Source organism: Drosophila kikkawai, chromosome 3L (genome assembly GCF_030179895.1).
Source record: "Drosophila kikkawai strain 14028-0561.14 chromosome 3L, DkikHiC1v2, whole genome shotgun sequence".
Classification (NCBI taxonomy): domain Eukaryota; kingdom Metazoa; phylum Arthropoda; class Insecta; order Diptera; family Drosophilidae; genus Drosophila; species Drosophila kikkawai.
In genome coordinates this window covers 10322237-10344442 of record NC_091730.1, presented here as the reverse complement: position 1 = coordinate 10344442, position 22206 = coordinate 10322237, and the positions used below count along the sequence as shown (strand labels likewise).

General features: G+C 38.1%; 2 protein-coding genes across 5 annotated transcripts; one reads left to right on the top strand and one right to left on the bottom strand.

The window, feature by feature from the left end:
• Positions 1 to 226: 226 nt before the first annotated feature.
• Positions 227 to 2376, top strand: LOC108083068 (phosducin-like protein). Its single transcript, XM_070285687.1, has 2 exons — positions 227 to 1150; positions 1215 to 2376. The coding sequence occupies exon 1, from the start codon at positions 308 to 310 to the stop codon at positions 1148 to 1150; it is 843 nt and encodes a 280-aa protein (XP_070141788.1). The 5' UTR covers positions 227 to 307; the 3' UTR covers positions 1215 to 2376.
• Positions 1905 to 22140, bottom strand: RhoGAP71E (Rho GTPase activating protein at 71E). Of its 4 annotated transcripts, XM_017178703.3 has the most exons (7): positions 20917 to 22140; positions 10779 to 10980; positions 10530 to 10713; positions 10190 to 10252; positions 8983 to 9860; positions 6413 to 6830; positions 1905 to 4351 (listed from the first exon to the last, which is right to left on the bottom strand). In XM_017178703.3, exons 1-7 carry the CDS (start codon positions 21363 to 21365, stop codon positions 3855 to 3857), a joined length of 2691 nt encoding a protein of 896 aa, XP_017034192.1. In that variant the 5' UTR covers positions 21366 to 22140; the 3' UTR covers positions 1905 to 3854. The 4 variants fall into 4 exon arrangements, with proteins under 4 accessions (XP_017034192.1, XP_017034195.1, XP_017034193.1 ...); XM_017178704.3 differs by lacking the exon at positions 6413 to 6830 and having other exon boundaries at positions 4190 to 4351; positions 20917 to 22135; XM_017178705.3 differs by lacking the exons at positions 1905 to 4351; positions 6413 to 6830 and adding an exon at positions 8655 to 8805 and having other exon boundaries at positions 20917 to 22135.
• Between the last annotated feature and the right edge of the window lie 66 nt (positions 22141 to 22206).

Below are 22206 nucleotides of genomic sequence, written 5' to 3'. Positions count from 1 at the left end.
ATAAAATTACTCATATTAAGAAGATAAATTTATAAAAATAAAATTCAAGGGGTTTAAATTATTAATATATATTTTATTTTTATAAAATTAAGAAAGGTTATAGATACTTATGCCGCCCAATATTTAAAAAGAAAATAGTGTTGGAAAGGATATTCCCTGTTAGTTAGGTATGGCAACGCTATTTTAATCGATTTCAATGTGACCAATTTGCCTTGACAGAGATAATTATATCGGTATCGTTATCGGCTCTAATACTAATTAAATTGTAAATTATTTGTAACTATAAAAAACACGTTAATTACCGATCATGGCAACCTTGGAGGACAAATTACTGGGCGAGAAACTGGAGTACTACTGCAGCAGCAGCGAGGGCGAGGACAACGGCGACGATGGCGATGAGGGCCGCAGCAGCAAGGGAGCAGGAAAATCCGGATCCTCTGGACTCACCATTGACACAAATCCCAACGCCACTCCAGCTGGAGGTTTCCGCCAGCAACAAGGATCCACAAATACAGGACCCAAGGGCGTGGTCAAGGATTGGCAGAGGTTCAAGCAGCTGGAGGCCGAGCGTCGGGACGAGACAGAGCGGCAACGTCTGGCACTGGCCAAGAAGCTAACGATGACCACGGCCACAGCTGCGGAGGATGAAGAGCGCAAGCGGCAGGAGGAGCTGGATGCCGAATTGGACGAACTGATGAGCGAGGACTTTCTGCAGCAGTACCAGAAACAGCGCATGGCCGAGATGTTGAGGCAATCAGGTGGCCACCACCAGCAGTTCGGTAAGGTGCAGCAACTCACCTCCCACAGCGAGTTCCTGGCCTGCGTGGAGCAGGAGAACAAGCACACCACCGTCATTATACACATCTACGAGCGCAACCTGTCCGCCTGCAGCACGTTGAACCAGTGCCTGGACAGCCTAGCCACCGACTATCCGTCCATTAAGTTTGCCAAGATCTGCAGCTCGGTGGCCGGCATGAGCCGAGATTTTCGCACCAAAGGCCTGCCCGCCCTGCTGGTCTACAAGGCCCAGGCTCTCATTGGCAATTTTGTGCGACTAACCGATGATCTGAGCGATGATTTCTTTGCCTCCGATGTGGAGAGTTTCCTTATAGAACATGGAATTATAGTGGATAGAGCTCTGTACAATTAAGTAAGTTAAGCGAAGGCCTACAAGCTGACAAGTAATGAAGGGTTTTCCACAATTTAATTTAAAGGTTTGTGAAGAAGATTATGATTTAAAGAAGAGAGTTAAACATGCTTGCCAAAAACAGAGCCAGGCAGAACAAATACTCTAAATTCGATGGCGACTTGAAAGCCAAAGCTCTTTTGGTTCTTTGAAAATCAAAATAAGTTTATGCCAAGTTTATTTAAAAGATTAAGGAACACTTTTAGGAAAAATTCAATCTACAAATTTTAAAGTAAATATTTTCAAGCTGAAAAAATGTGTAATTAAAAAGAAAAATATTTACTTTTAAGCTTTCTGAATGTGTAAATTAAACAAAAAAAAATCTTTAAAATAAGATACGTCCTAACTTTTGGTCAAATATACTGAAACCCAAGTGAATCTCAGGCTCAAAAAATCAAATTAAGTAAAAATCTAACTAAAATTAAATAGAATTTAACAGGAAAAGCTTTTTTATACTTCAAAACACTCGATTTTTTCATTTTAAATGTTTTAGTAATGATTTTGAATATTCAAAACAAGACTTTCCGTAATCTAAAATTTTCCTATAAACCCATTTTTCCTAAAATTTGTTCCTTCAACTTCTCAAGACCCTTCCTTACTTGTCAGTTTTAGGTAAAAGCTAAACCCAAAAGATAAAAAAGAAAACCTCTGACCAAAAATGTGTTCGTAAGCGTATTAGCATTTAAGAGAGAAACGTAAGCCAGGTGCCCGCCCTTAATTATTTTTTCCAATTTAATTATTTATTTTTCTTCCATTCATTAATTAGAGTTACATTATATGTATGATTCTTTTCTCTTTTGGTTTTTATACAGAATTTTCTTAAAGTGCAACTTTCACATACACACAAAAAAAAATTAAGAAAATCCTGGAAAATGTCTCAAAAAATGTGAAGAAATAATAAGAAAATCGTTTAAAAATATTTGAAAAAATGTATTCGAAATGCATTATGCACTTGAAACAGATCCTGCTCGTATAATCTATATACCTTTCCGTCATCATTTACAGTTTACACTTTACGATTTATGATTTATAATTATGTAATAGTATTCTTTAGTGGCTAATGAATGTACTTCACTCGAACTCGACGTACTCTGTAAGGTTTATACAATTATATATCATATATTTTATAGCTTATAGCCTACCATAATATACAGCAATAAAAATGATGTCGATTGATACAATATAAAGTATTTCAACAAATTGGTGTTTCTTATCTCCATTCTGGGCAACAATCGGAGCTTTATAATCTATATATTATAGATTCTTTTCATACTAGGTATGAAGTGGCCCTAAGAAATGGTTTTTATCTTATTTTATCTAACATTTAGATTTAATGTAAATTCAATTTGTAACAAACACACTGAACAGCGAGGAAAAATGTATGTATTATATTGTTTTTCGGAACTTTGCAAAGAATTTTTCAACTCTAGCTGAAAAATCTCCAAGTCTCAAGAGGGAGTCTGGGGGAAACAGAACTACTGTGTGGGGGCAGTGGAAAAACGATCTAAGGGATCCGTCCCTTAGATCTTGTTCTTGAATCTGTAAAGTCAGTTTCTAAATGGAATTATCTTGGTTTTGAGTTTGGTGTGTTCCTTCTTCTATCTTTCGTTGTTGAGAGTTCTGAATCCCCTCTGAAAAAGGGATGTTGCTGTTTACTGGAATATACATATTAGATATATATCTTGGGCATACAGACATACACATATATAGACTATATGTACACACATAACGCTATTAACATTAACAATAAACATTCGCAGCATTTTACACAAATTGATTTCCATTTCGCAGTTACAAGTATAATTTGAAAAACGCTTAACTATTAAGTTATTAAATGCTAAATTTTCGTAAGAACAATGTAGAATTTCTATATATAATAGATAAGATTTTCGATTGGTTTCGTGTTTTGTTTGTTGCTTGTTTTGTACTTGTGTCTGTAGATCTGTAACTCTTAATTCTTTATTACTTATTCTTGGTTCTTGATTGCATTTAAAGACCCTTTTTTCGAATTGTAGGATCAAATATCATATGAAATGTGTGTTTTATTTAGTAGATTGTTAAGATGTTCTTTTGCTTTCTTCTTTTCTGTCGTTGTTTCAGGTGAAAAATTTCGTTTATTTCCTACCTTGACAATGTTTCAAGTTTTGAGAGATTCTTCTTCTAAAAAAAAAAAAAAGTTTTTTAAAAATAAAAACCGTAAAGGTAAAACAACGAAATGAGTGCTGAATAAAATTTGGCAATTAGTTGCATTTTACAGTTTAGTTTCAGTTGTAAATTTTTAGTTATCTTCTTTTGTTTTGTTTTGTTTTAACTAAAGAAAATCAGCCTTTTCTTGCTATACACATTAAATACATATATATTATTACAATAATCTAATATATAATGTATTAGGGGTTATCAAGGAAATCTCTAGAGATTTAAGAAAAGTTCCAAAAGTTCCAAAAGTTTGAAAAGTATGAAAAGTTCACTTTTAAAATAATTTAAATCTCTTAAAAATCTCTAGAGATTCCAAAGCACAACACCTGTTGGAAGTATATAGTATATGTACGTATTAAAATCAAGTTATTTCGCTCTTGGTTAGATCTTAAGTTATAGATTATAGCTGTCGCAAGAGTCCTGGCTGATCTCAGTCATGCGTGCCGCTATCCTTTTGCCGACTTTGTCCCTGTTACAGCCGTGGCGGCTTGAAGCTCAGCGTTGTCGTGCACTCCAAGCCCACATCCATCCGATGATCGCTGTTATCCTCATCCTGGGACATTGTCGATATGCCGCATTCGGCAATCGAGTTCCTAACAGAAGGCGGCTGCTCGGCACCAGGCAGCAGGCCCACCATGAGCAAGGGTTTGTTTAGCACCGAAGCTCCAGCCGATCCTGGATTATTACCGGTCAACTGATCACTGCCCAGGCTATTGCTACTGTTGCTCTGACTATTGCCGCCGCCGCAGCCAATTTGCTTCTCCTTGTTTCGCCGCAACGAAGATCGATATTGACGCGGCACATTGATGAGTAGCCGGCGAGTGGTGGTGGGATTGTGGCTGATAGTGGTGTTGGTGGTGGCTCCTCCTCCGAGGCCCAGGCTGGGATTGAGGGCGAGACTGGTGACTGGACGTCGGCCTGCAGCATACTGAATGGACTCGGCGCTGTTACTCAAACGGATGTTGCCAACTGGAATGGTCATCATCATCATCATCATCATCGAGGGGATCGGGTATAAATTGGGGGACAAAGAAAAAAATAGGAGAAATAAATTATAGGCTGGCTGAGTTAAACTTTTGGTTATTGGTGGCTTCTTAAATGTTGAGTGTTTAGTTGTCATTTGTGGCTGTTGTTGTTGTTGATGGTGTTATGGCTTACTACCTGTTGCACCTGCTGATTCTGAACAGTTTACAAAATAAATGTACAAAAAAAAAAAGGTGAAACACAAAATCTCTGGGGGGAGGGGGTTAGTAAACAACAACAAGTACAACACATAAACACACATTTAATTTTGCATGTAAATACATAAAGACAAAAACACAAAAAAGCTTTTTCACATTATTCTTTTTCTTTTCATTTTGTTTATGTTTCTCATTATACACAGTATAAATAAATAATAAAGTTTATTGTTTGTTAAAATAAAGCATAAATGAGAGCGAAATACACACACAAATTAATCAAAACTAATACAAATGAAATTCTAAAACAAAATATATTTAAATTAAACAAAGAAATCTTTGCTTGTTTACCATGCAAATCTCATTAGATATTAGCAACATTTTATAATGTTTAATGTTTAAGGGGTTATCCGGGTTTAGAACCACAAAAAAAGGCCTATTTTCCAGAATTTTTTTAAAAGATCCTATGACAATTTTTCAAATTTCATTTATTCTACATTAATACATAAGGTTTGAACTAAATTCTGTAAAATTTTGAACAAGAAATATTCACAAATGAGCCGTTGAGGGAGGGTTGAACTTAACCCTAAAAAAAATTATGTCCTTGCGGTAGGCAGGATTTCTCCGTCAATTTTTATTTGAAATCAAAAAACCAAAATTTTTCTGTTAGCTTATGTGTCTGGCTTGTCTCTGAACGAAGGATTTTTTAAAAAATTAAAAATTGAATTTTTGGGAGCGTTTTTCATGAAAAATGACACTTTTTACGTCAAATTTGGCCATATTTGGGGTTATAAAATCGGTTCTAATTGAAGATATAAAAATTCCTTCGTTCAGAGACAAGAAAAATATGTCTAGAAGAAGTGTGGAAAACCTGAAGTCGATCGGTCCAGTAGTTTTCGAGAAATCTTGACTACCGACTTCAAGAAAGTGGTTTCGAGAAAAACGCGTTTAAAGTTTTAATTGCCAGTTGTGACTCATACGACGCGCTGGGTTTTAATTTCTCCCATTCCTACAGTTTTGCTTCGATCGACTTGAAATTTTCGGAAAACATTCCTGACACTTTGTACTATTATATAAAAAAGTTTGAAAAAAATGCATCTTTTGAAATTTCAAAACCCGGATAACCCCTTAATTTAAATTCTTAAATTAGTTAGCCTGATAAACACACTTTGAATCCTTTTATTTTTTTTTTAACAAAACAATACAAATAAATAATAATGGTTTAGCATTTAGTTGGGACATAAGCTAAAAAAAAATAATCATGATTGGATGCAAAACACAAGACATATTTCATTCCAAATTGAGGTTTAGTTCAACTTTTTAGCTTTTCTTTTCTTCCTTTTCTTTGTTCTTTTCTTTTTCTATCAAAACAAAAAATCCAAAACATTGAAAATGACAGTGGCAAAGTTGCTGTTGCTGTTGTTATTATTGATGCTGCCGCTGCTCCTGCTGTTGTTGTTGTTGCCGAGGGAGGAGCCAGGCATGGAGGTCACCTCATAGGACTGATATAGCGATGAGGCGGCACTGTGCTGTGGCGTCGAGTGTCGCATCAGCAATATGGGCTCCACATGCTGCTGCAGCTCGTGGGCCAACAATGTGCGTGGTCCGCCATTGTCCAGTGAATCACTGCTGTCCTCCTCCTCCTCCGCAACAATAACAACTGCAGCAGCAGCATCAGCTGGCTGCACCAGCCGGCATCGGCTCAAGCATTGTGTGGAAAAGTAGCATGTGGAGGCAGCGAATGGCGGTTCGTGTAGATTGATGCTAGCCAGGTTATGGTCGCCGCTGTTAGTGTTGTTGTTGTTGTTGTTGTGTTTGTTGGTGAGAGCAGTTAGTCCGTCGTTATAACTACCCGTATTCACGTCCAGCAGCAGACGTCGCTGCTGCTGTGGCTGCTGATGTTGCATGGGCGGTGGCCTCAAGAGGCCCTTGGAATGTATTTGTTGCTGCTGCTGCTGTTGCTCCTTCTGCTGTCCATAGCTGTCCTCGGTGTCCATCATATCGTCAAAGTGATGCTGCTGCTCCTGCTCCTGCTGCTGCTGCTGCTGGCGGCGATAAAAGTGATATAGCAGAGCCGCCTGGTTACGTTCGCCCTCCGTTTGGGCCTGTCGCATATCCCGGGTGCTGCCGCCGCCCAAGTATCCAGCGGCAGCGGCCAAGCAGCAGTTGCTGCAGGTGTCCGCCGGCAGTTGCAGGGTGACCACAGCATCCCGGGGACCCAGGAACCACTCGGAGCGGGTGCGCATGCGTGCGGTTTGGCGTTCATGGACCTAACAGCGTTTCAAACATGTTTTTTCATTGGTGGTTGATGTTGATGTTGTTGTTGAGTTTATTGTTGAGTTTGGTTGTTGTTGAGTTTGTTGTTGTAGTTGTAGTTGGTGGGGAAGACGGAGGGGGATTCAAAATTATCGCATTAGAGTTTTTGTTTGGCATTAATTGAAATTATTGTTGTTGTTTTTTTTAATATTTTTTTAGCTAGCATTAATGATTGGTTTGTTTGTATTTTTCTTAATTCACTTAAATTTAAAAAACTTTAAAAAGGCAAAACCAAAAATATTTGAAAGTAAACTCAAAATTAAAATTAAAAAAAAAAACGTAATAAATTGTTAACAAAACATTTAGTTTCAGTGGCAGAATCAGCGCAGAGTGAAAAAAAAGCTGTGCAAGATTATACAAAATGATTAAACACTAGGGGTATTCGAAGTGACAAGGAATAAAAGGATACATTTTACCATGAATACCCCCAACATACGGAACAAGCATAAAATTAAAAATATAATTAATTAAGGAAACAACATTCAGTGAAAAAACCGCCAACAAGCGCGCTTTGATTGCTCATCTTTTGAGGTGGAAACACAACAACATTCAGGAATAAAGAAGAATTAATTACAAATGCAATATGTATATATCTCGGGGCTTGTGTCTTTTGTAGTATGATTCGCATGATTATGTCTGTGTTTTGTTTTTGCTTTTTGCTTATCAACTAAATGTTATTTGGTTAAGTAATTTAGCTACATGCATTTATGCAGGGTGCACAGCAAACAAAGGCAGGCATTTCTAAGCTACATAGACAAGGCAAAGACAAAGGAGAAGAATTACAAAATATATGATAACATTGAAATTAAACTATAGTGCAGAGATAACAATATGGCTTAGGTCTCTAAAAATAAATATATATTACAAAATAATGATTACAACGAAATCAAAGGAAGAAGCTTATAATACAGAGTGTGGTCTATCCGATTACATCATAAATAAATAATAATAAGGTGTAGTATCTTTAAAATAACATCTACATTTACAAGTTGTGTACAAGAGATTGAGTTTGTGGAAAATATGTTGTATACTTCTGCTTGATCCAAGTTCTTTTTTAGGTCCAGAAAATCCAAAGATCCACATGAAATTCCCCGAAACTAAAGTCTGATCACTAATTAAACCTACAATCTTTGAATATTTATTTACAATTCCAATCTCAGCTGAAGCCTAAACTTGTCTCTTATAATTCCCAATTGGTTTTGTATTATTAAATACGCAATTTGGTTTAGCACTTGTTTTTTATTTAGTGAAAATAGGTGTCTATAAGTAGGAGCAGGTGTATTTATAAAATGTTTTCTATGTTTTTCGTTGGAATGGTTCACATTTTATTTCCTTTTGATTTTGTTATGTTTTAGTTTTTAATGTCTGTTTTTGGTGCTGTTTTTCTTTTTTCTTTTTAAACTAACTAAATTTTGATTTTGTGTACTTTTTGTACCGTTTTTGGGGAGTTGTGATGGGGTTTCTTATGTTTTACAATAATATTAAATGTGTTGTTGATTGTTGTAATTGTTGTTGTTGTTGTGTGAGTAGTAGTAATTTTTGATATCGTTGGCAGGCGCACAAATTTGGTTTTAGTTAGATTATAGAAAAATCATACAAATAATGAAAAGAAAAGAAAAATAATAAAGTAAACTATGCAAAAGGCAAACACATTTCCAAAAATGAAACACAAAATTCGTTTAACAATTTGCTAGGTGAGAGTTAAGATAGATAAAGTCAGTGATAGATAGTGATAAGAAGGAAAAAACATTTCCACTTGACAAAAAAAGAAAGAAAACTTGTACATATCAAAAAATTTAATACAATAAAAAAAATAACTGAAAATCAAAATTCGCAACAGAAAATCGTAAAGGTGAAATAAAGACAAAAGAAAGAGAAAGTAAAACTTAATAGCTAGGATATTCTTGCTTCTTGATTCTATATCTTTCGCTGGAAAAAAGAAACGAAAACTTATAAAAGAAATTCGAGCATTTTGCAGGGGGTTAATATTAGACCTAGGATCTAGGATCTAGGATCTATATACATATATAGATGTACGTTCTACACAACAACAGTCGCTAGATCTCAGACGGAAATGCGCGAGCCCAGCAGGAACTCATCCCTCACCTGTGGCAGATACGAGAGGCTCTTTGTGCTCTCCGCATAGCGATTGACGGCTCTCAGTTCATCCATGGTCATGCCGCCCTCCGCTCCACCGTTGCCCGCCGCTCCAGATCCCCCGTTGGAGCCTGTGGCACCGGCTGAGTTGGAGCTGCAGGAGCTGCTGTGACGTATGCCCCGATTGCAGCGGCTGCAGGTGCGTTGCTTGGGCTTGGGCGGTGTGGGATTGCCAACGGGATTGCCTCCAGCATTCGATCCTGCTGATGGACGTCGCTCGCCGCCACCGCCAACGCCTCCGCCATCTAGGCTCTTGGTTCCCGTACGCAACCGCCGCTGGTGATGGCTACTGCTCGTGGGGGCCGGCTTCTTCTTGTTCTGGCGATAGCGTCGCTTCACAACGGTCATGTCGTCCTCATCGTCGTCATCATCATCTTCGTAGTCTCGCTGGCGGTGGTGTGGCTGCTGCTGTTGCGGCTGCTGATGCTGCTGCGCTTGCTCTTGGTAGTGAAGTGGCTGCTGGGGTCGCTGTTTGTGGCGATATATGCCTCGACTTCCATGTGGCGGCGCTATGCTGCTTATTTCCAGCTCGGCCCCAAAGTCATGAACGCCATCCAGCTCATCATTGTCCTCGTCATCATCGGCATAGTCATCGTAATCATAGTCCGTAGCATTGCCATTGCCATTCCCATTTCCATTTCGCTTGGCCGGGAGTGGAGACGAGGTCATGGCAAAAATGCCGGGACCCTCCAGCGATACGGAGAGGCGGGCACAGCTCTCGATGAACGAGTGTTCCGGTGAGACGCCCAGCGAGAGAACGCTGTTCTCCAACGCCGAACTGGAACTGGTCAGCAGGGCGGGCGTCGATCGGGACTCTTCCTGGGCCACTAAATTAGGTCATGGGGTCATGGTTAACATTGCATATGAATGAAGGGGAAGAAGACAAAACACAACAGTTCTACTAGAGCATGCAGGGAGCACAAAGCTGTATAGGAGGATGAGAGAGCCAGAGGGTGAGGCTGAAGCTTATCTTGTTTCGGGTACACCAAAATGACCAAGGATGAGCTTATCACACAGACAGAAGAATTAGATCGGACAGTGTGGAGTGTGAAGAGAGAGAGGAGGTAGGAGTCCGGAAGCAAAGCACAAAGAGTCTATAACTAACTATGACTACGGATAGAACTTAAGAAACTCGTATAAAAGAGGTGGTACTCACGTAAGCCCCAACGCTCGCATTGGCACTGCAGCCAGGTCTTCTCCGCCTCCAATGAATGTTGTACTGTTTTTTTAGGGAGGGAAGAACAAAAAAGGAATGTATTAGCCAGGAATTCAAGTCATTGTTTGGGGTAGTTCTTCAACCAATGACTCATCTTGTGAGTCACCAAATTCTTCACTTGGATTTGGTATGATCTATGAAAATGAACTCTACTATTTGTTATATAAATAATAATAATAATATAAATTTGTCTTATTATTTCTTTTTTAATAATTATATTATTAATATATATTTTGTAGTATTTTTGTGTACCCTTTTTCTTAAACATTCTTTTACTCACATGCATATTTCTGTTGAGCCAATTTACCACGCGGCGGTGGTGGATACTGAAAGCTGCAAATCCACTCATCCTGCACCTTGAGTATGCGTCCTGTGACGCGGGCATAATATTCATAATTATCACGCCCAAAGATGTCGTGGGTGGCAAACTTATCAATTATATTTTGCATGATTTTGGTAGCAACCTGAAAGTAAAGTAAATTATATAAATAAAATAAGATAAATTAAAAAAATTCTCTAAAAGACTCACCTTGAATTTGAGCACATCCTCCATGCGAGCGGTTTTTCCATCACTAACGCAGGATTGAAAGAAACTGGGTGCCACGGATACGCCCAGTGCCTCGCTGGTCATTCCGGTGGAGGCATGGGCCGCATTGCTAGCGATGACCCGGAATGTGCCGAACAATAAAACTAATAGATGCTGTGTGTATTTTGGCAGCGAACCGAAGAGTCTGCAAAGGAGGTTGAAATGGAGAGAAGGGTTCTTTTAATAAAAGTTGAAATATATAAAAGTAAAAATATATACAAAATTAATCAAATATTTTATAAGATTGCAATGTTAAAATCTTATTACTAAACAACTAAACCCTATTAAATATTTCTGAGAAACTTTTTCTAATTAAATTTAAATTTATATTCATTTTAAAGCTGTATATTTATTAAAGAACATTTTTATATTCTTAAAATTTTAATAAATTTAGAACATAAATTTCCCAAAGTGCAACCGGCATAATCTAAGGTTGATTGTAGATTTCGTAAATATTTGTTTCGAGATCTGTTATCATAGAAATGAATGGCTTTTGGACGCATTGAGCTGGCAGGGCAAATTGTTAGTCATACAACACTTTCCGTATTACTTATTATTACAGAAGCGCACTGACTCATTCTTGACTGAACTACTGCCGTTTGTTGGCCATAAAAATCATTGCCTGGCCAAAGAAAGTCAGACCTGAAGCTCCTCGAAGGCAATGTCTCTATATAGTGTATGTCTGGGTCTGTTTACACTTTCATTTTGGCGTGCCTAATGATTTTTCGAAACAAATGGTTTAGCCCGGGCCCGGTCCCGGGCTCCAGCTGCAGCTGCCCGGTGCTTTGGTGACTTTGGCCGGGGAAGAAGAAAAACTGGTTGGCAACCTCCTCCTAAGCGTCCACACATTACACAACTTGATAGAGGTAGCAAACCAAAACCAAAACCAAAGCCAAGACAAGACAAGCCAAGCCAGGCGAGGAGCTATCCAAAAGAAAAAGAAAAATAAAAACTCGACTCAATCAATTAATGCTTTAAAAGCAACACCACACTCTCCTCTACTCGGCATCTCTCCCAAAGCTGGCGCTTTAAAAGTGAAAACTTCAAGATCCAACAATAAATGGAGGAGTTGGGGGGAAGGGGCTCAAATCGCTTGACAATGAACTATACTATAAGACATGGAGCGACCACCGATCTGCTGGTGGTGTGAACTGCCCGAGAAGAAAGGAAAACAGACTAACGAGTGACACGATGTCGGCTTAGCCCGATAATTGTAGCATTTAGAAGGAATATCTCAGAGGGGGGGAAAAGGTTTACAAGCGAGGAAAATATTGGGAAATCTCAAGTGTACGGAATGATGGATTCCAGTTAATTGAATCGACAACTGAAAGCCAACAGAAAATAAAACTTTACGATGATGGAACCCGCATGAACTGTCACAAATGGAGAAATCCAAAACTGGCCAAGTGAGAGGTGGGAACCTTAAATGCTTTAAATTACTCAGACAAGAGACGTAGGTCTACAATATGTTGGAGAAAACTTAGACCCAGATGGGGAGAAGACTCTTCTTGGAATACCTAATGATGCCTTTAATTAAAATAGTCTAGGGTAAACAAGAGTTTCTAACTGTATTTTAAATTAATGAACAAGATGGAAAGCTTATTTCGAAAACATTATAAACTCTCTACAATACATACATGTTTGTATTTCTTAAGAATCGTTTTTGTGTGAATAATAAATTGCATGAATATTTATTCATTGCTCCTCCCACATAAATTCCTTTTATCAAAGACACTCCCTTTATTTAAAGTCATATCCGTAAAACTGTGATGGGTTACCATTGGTCAAGGTTCCCAGGTTCATTAGTTCATTGATATTTCTCAATTTGTTTGCTCGACCGCAAGTGAGTCAATAAGGTATTAATGTGAACAACCTAAGCAATGCCACCAGTTCCAGGCTCAGACCCAGACCCAGACCCAGACCCAGACCCAACCCAAGCCAAACAAACACTATATAGTAAACTATACTATAGTGAACCCTAATCAGCCAAGCATTGCATTGTAAATAAAAAAAACTGGAAAAACGTGCCGCCTGAAAGTGGTTTCTACAAAAAGTAAAAATAAAACAAGGATGATTTCTTATCTTATCGATACCAATTTTTAACTACACATGTTGCGGCTTCTTCAGGCCAAATGTTTGAACTTCCTGGAGGCCAGCAGCATAATCGGTTATAACGGGGGGGAAAAGCTAATGATCACCTCGAACTCTTGCCTAAAATGTTAACTGATAACGATTATCATTACACTTAGATTGCCTTGTTTTTGCTGGAATTGTTGTCGTTGACGCCCATAAAGTGGAATGCGTACAAATCGTTTATTAATTGCATTAATTACGCGGAATGCTGTTGAAAAAATATATATATATGTATGTATAAACAACGACCGCAGCAACCACAGCCGGCAACAATAACTGAAAGCGGAACAAGTGTTTACGTCTGTTGATATTGGAGAGATAAGCTCAATATAACATACTATATCAACCAAGTTTCCGAACCCTACAATCCCTACTGAGGGCACAAAAAAAAAAAAAGACCCTAATGGCATGAGTAATTGTGCTTTATTGTTTACTTTATCATTTGATGATTTTTACCTTTTTACCTTTACTTCTGTGATTGATGGGTACCATTAGGGTCTGTGGATCTCCTCGCCTTATATAATCACGTTGCGCATGCGTCGCAGTATCAGTCCTATTTTATTCGGCACTCTCATTTACATAATCAATAGGCCAAATAAAAAGAGCCACAAAACAAAAGACAATAAAAACACCGGCATAGACATTAGCATATATAGCTTGTATGTATATTTCCTCGAATCAACGCTAAATAGTTTCCGATTTTAATATTTACCATGCGTAGCTTCTGCGTATTGTTCATTGACAGACAGACACAGAGACAACGCGTCATTTTATTTAGATGAATCATTTTCATTTATTGTTAACTTGGTTTATTTTCATTCATAAAAATGAATAATGTCGGACAGTTTTTTATTCGCATCTCCACAGCCGTTTTGTTTGTTTTTCGCCGCATTTGATTTGCTTTTGTAACAGTATTTTATCACAATATTTTTTCAGTGCGTTACGTATGAGATGGAAAAGAAGATGTGTCTTGAAAGATGCAGACAATAATAAAGCTCTCTGCCCTACAGAGAAACCAGTTCCCCGATATTCCCACCAACTCTACTGTGACACTTTCGAGGAGGAGATCTGATCTCCCTCCCCGGCTTCAGAGACTCTTTCTTCTGGGTCTGAGTTTGTGTGTGAGTCAAGTCAAGTGAGTGAATTATGCCGTCTTGTCAAGAGTGGCGAGGTCTGTGCAAGTGATAAGTGAAATATCATACACGAGATAATTGAGTTTCCTTGCGTTACAAGAGACGCTTGCATTGAGATATACAAATACATATATATTCAGGAAAAGCTATATGGCTGCATAATATATATTTTATGGAATTCAACTGACTGATACGTTATAAATATAGAATTATTCAAAGGCTTTACTGAGGAATATAGAAAGGTTCCGGAATTGTGATTTATAATCAATCTTGAAGAGAACCATATTCTGTGAAAACCAAGGGAAATTTAATGATAAATGTCTTATTAAGTAAGCTTAATTTAAATAATCTAGCTTTCATAGAATATTAATATAAGCTATATAACTCATATTTTAATTAAAGAAAAATAAATCCAGAAATATGTCTTTTAACCGGAAGAAACCAACAAAGCTTCTGAAGTAGAAAACACTTTACACATCATTTCAGATAACAGACAAGACATAATGAATGTCGGTCAATTCTTTTACATATATATAAAGATGTATAATGTGCAATGTAATCGGGTGAATGCCAATAAAATTAACAATACATGTGGTGGGTGGTTCAATTGATGTGGTCGCCGCTCTAAATGATTCATTTACATTAGGTCATAAGCAAATAACTTAATGATACTCCATGTATTGTTGAGAAAATTACGCATCACTTGGGCCTAGGAAAATGAAGAGGATAGTGTGTGGGTTGTGTGTGTTGTGTGTGTTGTGTGTGTTGTATGTGTTGTGTGTGTTGTGTGTGTTGTATGTGTTGTGTGTGTTGTGTGTGTTGTGTGTGCGTCTCTGAGGAATGTGTTTTGTGCATCATTTGCGACTGGCTGCCGGCAACTCTTATCGCATCGGGCACATTTTTTGCCTACTAAGCAGTTGACTGCCGGATCGGTCAGTTTTTATAATTATGCGCACTGCTCATATCTCTTATATCTTCAAGCTTCTGTTGTTTTTTTCTCAGCACTGCAAAATCAGCATCAATATTCATTGTAGCGAGCTCAATCTGCATCTTCTTCAGATGCACCATAAAAAAATATTTGGTTTCATGTATTTTTGATAAATAAATTATTATTTTTACCTAAAACCATTTAACTTGGGTAATTTTTCCCCCGACTCTTTTGGGAATTTATGCTATTACAGTTTAATAACCTTTGGATTTCTGTCTGGATTTCCTTTTTATGAAATTACTTGGAAATTATTTAACTGATTAAGTGGAAATATTCCGGAAAGTTTTTAAATACTCAGCTTTATCGTAAGATGAGAGAATAACTGGTGATTTTTTTTAAATTTTATATAATTCTTATACAAAAAAAAATGCTCTGTGTACAAATTAAAGATGACAGAGATTCAGTTGGAAGATCGCTGGGGAAGAAGTGGAAGCCACAGCCTTTGTGTTCCGTTCAACACATGCAAAAAAAAAAAAAAAAAAAAAAAAAAAAAGAAATAACCACAGCAGCAAGTCTTTTTTATCTTACTGACAATTGTAGTTGGTCGTCGGCACAATACAAAAGACAATACGTCATAATAATGAACCCAGCAAAAGCAATACAAATGCACGATAATAAAAAGCCGTTTTCAGCATACGTATACTAAGTGCAGACATCACGATATGTGCTGGATGGATGACGACTAAATGACCCACCAGCCAAGCCACCAAACCAAAGCCAACGTCGACGACGACAATGCCCTGATTACACTCCACAACCGATTGTTTTGTTTGTTTTCTATCTACTAGGCCATCAATCATAGAAATCAGATAATGAATGCTAGACCCAATTTTTAGAACCAAGAACTTGGGTATTTCGTAGGGTTACAAAGGTCCATTTATAAGAAAACATTGAAATATTTAATATATAAAAATTAAGATTAAAATTTAAATAAATTATATAACTAAATATTTACAAGATTAAATTGTATTTATAAATTGTTTATTTCCCTTTAAAACCCTGTTGACGCATTCATGTTTATATCTTTTGCAAGCATGGTGAAAGCTAAAAAAATAAATAAAATTAATAAAGTTGCTTGACCCCAAAAAAAAGAGAACTGATTCCCTGGTGGCTAGTGTATATCCGCCATATGTTTTTAGTGACTGCGTCTCTACAGTCCAGTTGCTCATCGTTCATCGGTCCAACGTTCAGGGCTCTTTTTTTTTAAAGGAAAATTGTTAAACCAAGAGAACCCTTGAGAAGGGGGGGGAAAAAAGGGAAGAAAAGACGACGCTCCACTGACGTAAATTTCCACGCTTTTAGCATGTTTATAAGTCCATTTTTTTCGCTCGCTTTATTTAACATTTATTGGTTTTGTTTGGCATTGTTGTTTATACACACGGCGGCGTCAGTTTCGAGTTTATATTTATGCAGTCAAAGTCGAATGGAAAACTCAAACTCCTGATGAGGTGGCAACCGCTGAAATAAAAGCGATTAGTGAACCCATCAAGGTTGCCATTAAGACAAAAGTTAAGTCTATTTAAATGCTATTTATCCTCGAAATTGTTCTTAGAAACCTATAAAATCTAAAAACTTCAAAAACTGCAGTTTAGTGATACATCATTTTGTGGCCTCAGTTGGGTAAATATATATAGGTAAATCGAACAGAAAAATCCGATAACTAAGGGAAAACAATGCATCTGAATAACAATATATTACAATAATCAGGAAGCGAACCTCAGTCAGAACAGAGGCAGGGGAGGAGCAAAAGGTGGTGCCCTTCCAGACGTCTGATGACGATGACGGCTTATGGACTTATGGACATGTAGACAAGAACGTTGTCTTTTGTTAATGCCATTTGGGACAATGCGGCTTTATCGTAGTCTCCCTTAGTATTTGTTAGTGTTATTGTTGTTGTTGGCAGTGCAGTTTTTGCCATTTGTTTGTCTAAACCAACAGCAACAAGAACAACAAAAGCGGGCAAATTTTCCTACTTTTCTTCGTGTTTCTCCCTGTCCCTGTCTCTTTTTGCACTTATCAGTATTCCCTGCCATTAACAATTGTCCAGCAGGCAATTGTGTAAATAGCCTATTAACTATGGCCAACGATGAAGAATATGAGGACGAAGTGTGCATAATTGATGAAGACTAGGAAAAAGGGCAACTGAAGAAAGTATGGAAAGGGGGGAGAGTGAGAGAGGACAGCTGGTAAAAGGCAGCTGATCACAACAGGATCAGAAAAAGTAACGTCAGATCGAGGTTTGCTATGCTTTTAGCAAAACAAAATTCCCAAAAGAAATACAGATTACTTATTGTACTTCATATTCCCCCAGGGATCAGTACCCATAAAAATATTTCAAAATAATTGTCCAGAGAATTACTCCATTGGGAGTACTAAATCCTTATCGGGAGCTATTGATGACGTACAAGAAGGCGGAATATGTAAACAACTACAAACCTCACGTGATGGGTGACTCACATCTAAATGTAGCCAGTGATGTCTGATAAAAAAAAATCCTCCACAAATTCTAGAAAAAACTCGAAGCTAACAAAGATTCAAATGTTTCTGAGGAAATACATATGTATAATTATTTGGAACCGGTTTTTTAATGTATTTTCTAATTAGCTAGAAGACAGGCCCTTTTTATTGACTATATCGAAAAATATATACATTATATTTATTTTAACTGCGCATTGTGTGTTTAACAGCTCCTTGTACTTTAATCTTCAGTTAGTATAATGGACATTCTTGTGGTTAACAGTGGCTTACAATTAAATACATATTAATAAACTGCAGCTTAATGGGTGAAAAAGTTCTAGAGATGACATTATAATGGCAGCTTAAACTAAAGATTTTCAACTGTACAAATAGAAAGATGAAACAATTAACAAATTCACACCTAAAAAGAGCAACAGGCGTTGGAAAAAGCTTGCGAAAGCTTTTCTCTTGGCCAGGCAACAAGTTGCGAATAACAGGACGAACCAAAGACATAGAGAGAGAGAGTGCAAGGTAGAGTTAGAGAGTGAGGCCAAGTGCGAGAGAAAGCGCTTCACACTCTCTTTTGGCAGCTGCTTTGCTTTGCTTTCTTGATTGCCTTTGCCACTTTTTTCGCTTTCTTGCTGTGTGCTTGTAATTTACACAAGGCAAAAGTAAACGGCGATAAAAACAATATACAATTCATTTGTATTTTTGGTCTATTGCAAAAACGTGCAACAATGACGTCGATGAGCTGCAATAACAACAAGAAATTGGAAAGAAACAAAAAAAAAAACACAGCTGGAATAAAAACACACACAAACGATGTGCCAACTGATGTGAGCAGCGAGTAAGAAACAGAGAGGGGAAAAGATACGATATACAGCCAGCCAGCCCCCTCTCCGCCACCTTTCTCTTTTCAGCGTTTACGTTTTAATTGATACAAAGTTTCCAACGCGTGTCTATTTTTAAAGGTGTGTGCGTGTGTGTGTTGGTTGGTTGGTTGCTTGGAGCTTGCTTGGTGTGACGGCTGTGGCGCTATTTTCGCGCATTTTGGTTTGATTCGATTGTGATTGCCCAATGTGCTTGTAGTTGTAGCTGTGGCCGTAGCTGTTGTTGTTGTTGTTTTTGTGCCTGCCCCGAAAGGTAAATAAACAAAAGAGGAGCCAACGGGAGCAACAATTACAACAAATGTGTGTATATAATTGTACAAGTTTGAAAATGTTTACACACACTTACAGTCGTGATCAAGAGGTTAGGAGGTTTTAAAATTAAAAGAAAAACTATATATTTTAGATACTAATTTAAAAAAAAAATAATAAATAAATAAAATACAAATTTTTAAGGATATTTCCAGTATCCAGCGAAGAACCCTTATATGTATTATTATGATATGTATCATTTCATATTATCATATGTATTATTATCTTACTTTTATTACATAGCTGAAGAAATTTATTTTTTTAATTAAAGTAAATCATTATAATTATTATTATTTTTCAAAATAAACACTATTATTTTCACCGCCTCTGTACGCATACGCACAGGTTGCCAAACTGAAAAACGAAGAGCTCCGTGCCCCAGCCACCCCGCGAAATGAAAATAATTTGGCGGTCGATTTCTACGCATGCAGAAGTTTTAAATTTATGTTTTATTGCTGACGTTATTTGTTTACACGCACATTTAGCATTTAGCAGGCAATGTTCGGCATTTAATGTAACCAATGGACTTGTTCTGATCCAAACGGATCGGATCTGCTGACGCAGTATCAGCATCGCAAACCAATCCGGTGCCGCATCCATCTCAATCAGTCGAATGTTTAACAAATTAAGCAAATTAAACGCCAGAAGGAAGGAGCCCCCAGAACAGACAAATCATTTCTGGCTGTCAATCGCAATTGATCATCGGCTCTAAATGTCCGATTTGTTAATTATTTGCAAGCCCGCTCACTTTTTGTGAAATAAAAAGAAGACGAAACAATTGCGAATTGCAGCAACGAATATTTCGTTTACTTTTAATTGGACCTGCGTTGGCTGGTCTTTGTCTTTGGCCATGTCTGTGTGCTTTGAGCTATGTGTGTTAGCCCACGCTTTATGCTCTAATTCAGATGGTTAGAAATCGATTGCCCCAACTAGAGACAACAACAACAACGGCAAAGACTACAGCTAACCGAAAGCGAACCGAAAATCCAAGCTTAACCCTTTCAACGGTCTCTATTTACACTTGCCGCCGAGTTTCTTCTTAAAACCCATACAAGGCTGAGCAGTGAATCAGCGAAAATCAGAATAAATTGAATACAGTCACAATTCTATACAAGCAAAAATAATTAAAATCTAATTAAACAATTACAATTGACTTAAAGACAAACTTCTCACGGTAATTTAATATTTAAATATATTTTTAAATCCCCTTAAAAACAGATTTTTATAACAAATATCTTGACAACAAAATAATCTATAGTTTTTCTAAGCTTTTCAGAAAATCCCACAGACAATTTTCACCTGTAGTTCAATATTTGTATGCTTTACTGTTTATTATAAAACCAAACATTTGCCGCTTGTTTTTTTTTTTTTTCTTTCGCTGAGCGCACAAATTATGTAAATTGGCAGACACATCTAAGGGTTAAGCGAACGCTTAACGCTCAAGTGAAAATTAGTGAAAATCCACACAAATGTGTCAACAAGTGCCAGGCAACAAAAACAACAACATTTACCCGAAAAGGCAAACAACAATAACAAGAGAAAAAACTAGAAGAGCGCGAACTATGAAAACAACATATACGTGTAAGAGGCAGGCTTTCCAGTGAATTAACTCCCCCTGAAGATTCTTGAGACTGCTGTGCTGCATCTACCGAATCTACATCTATAGATCCGGTTCAGCAAGTTTACCGCAAGCTATGTAGTTACACTAGCAAACACACAAACATATATAAGACCCACAGTTGCGGTTGAAATAATAGTAGTTAAAATGAATGAATTTCATGTAATCCCCAGGCAAATTAAGTGTCTTTGGCCGTGGAGTAGAATACTAATGTTCCCCCAACGCATAAGGAGTTGCCCGTCTGCGAGTTGTTAACATCTAAATTTATGATTTTGGTAAGGCTTTATGGCCAATGTAATGATTTGGACTGAAGATCCTATTAGAACCACTATCTTTAGAAATTTAAGAATCTATTCATAATACAACTTCCAAGTTATTGAAAGTTTTTTTTTTAGTTTAACCACAATTTAAATTGTTTTTTATCAGAATTCTAAATGGTATTTTTTAAATTATAGAATTTACCACACCTAAATCCCACACTATTTCCCTAACCTGCACTGTCGCTTAGTGCGCCGTGGGCCACTCCCACCCCAATCCCTCGTTTGCCACTCACCTGTGCAGGCGCTCCGTCTGCTCCGATTCATTCTGCAGATCGTTGATGGCAAACAGCTCCATTTCGCCGCTGCGCCCGAATATTCCATTGGGTATTTTGCGAAGGAACTTCTTCAGGACGCTGGCAATGGTGAAGACCGAATAGTTGTCGACGTTCACCAAGCGGCCCGCCTGCAGGAAGTGTATGAGCTTCTTCATGGTGCCCTGGTGGCCGGGGGCGCGGAATACATCGCGCCGATTCGGCGACTCCTTGTTCAGCTTCAGAATGAGGACGAGCAAGGGTCCTGGAATGTTGTTGTTGTGCTTGCACACCTCCTCCAGCGGCACCCCGAACTTGACCTTCTCCAGGCGGTACGGATAGGCGGGGGCGGTGGCCGGATGGCCGCAGGATGTGACCACGTTGCCCAGATCGGCGGCACGCCTGTGGACGCGTTCAGCCCAGCTGGACATGATGATTTTCGCGTACGCTTCTCTCTCGCTCTCTCCCCCTACGAGTGTTTGCGTTTGCTTGGTTTTTCCTGGCTGGCTGCTGCCTGCCTTCGTGCCTGCGTGAGTGCGTGCGTGCGTGCGCGCGTGTGTATGTATGCGAGTTTTTCACGGGAAAAATGTGCTCGGCTCAACAGATTTATGGTTTTTTCTGGCCAAAAGCATGTTCACTTTGCCTGGAATGATAGTTGCCCACTCTCCCGATCTCCCACTCGCTCTCTGGAAAATGCTTTTTTCGCCACAAACACACACACACACAGGAGAATTAAAATCAACAAAACGCAGCTTCGCGTCTGCTTCCTCTTGTTCGCTGGTTTTTTTTCTATTTGGCTCCTTGGGCGTTGTTTGAGTTTTGCTAGCTAGCTTTTACACTCTGAACGGAAACGAAACACTTGTTTGGCCTGCTGCAATCAAACTTAGCGATTTAACTCGATTTGCTACTCGCGAGTCGCGACCACTCCTGTATGCATTTTTTCAGCTGTCTCTCTTCTCGCTATTCGCTTTTTCCGTCTTCCGTTTCTCGGCTTCTTCTTTGGCCAACGCCTCTCTCTCGATTCTGTGGGTTGCTTTCAATTAAACGCGACACTCTTACATCTTGCCCGGTTTCACAAGTCCGCGGCGCTCGCGTTCGCTGTCGACGTTCGGTTTGCTTTTAGTTAAATTAGTTGTGTTATTCGCGAGAGTTAATAAACTGTGCACTAGGGATGTGATTTAGTTGTTGATAATATCAAAATATCAATATATCGATATTTTTCGAAAAATTATATATTTATATCGCGATATTTTTGTTTGATATTATTTGATA

Bases quoted from the DNA above. Each gene is read 5' to 3' on its own strand.
- LOC108083068 (XM_070285687.1), top strand. From the start codon at position 308: ATGGCAACCTTGGAGGACAAATTACTGGGCGAGAAACTGGAGTACTAC.
- RhoGAP71E (XM_017178703.3), bottom strand. From the start codon at position 21,365: ATGTCCAGCTGGGCTGAACGCGTCCACAGGCGTGCCGCCGATCTGGGC. The intron at 10,253-10,529 runs GTGAGTAAAAGA...CTAAAAAAACAG, and splicing joins GGCTCAACAGAAATATGCAT to TACAACATTCATTGGAGGCG. The intron at 4,352-6,412 runs GTAGTTATAACG...TGACCATTCCAG, and splicing joins GCTGCTGGACGTGAATACGG to TTGGCAACATCCGTTTGAGT.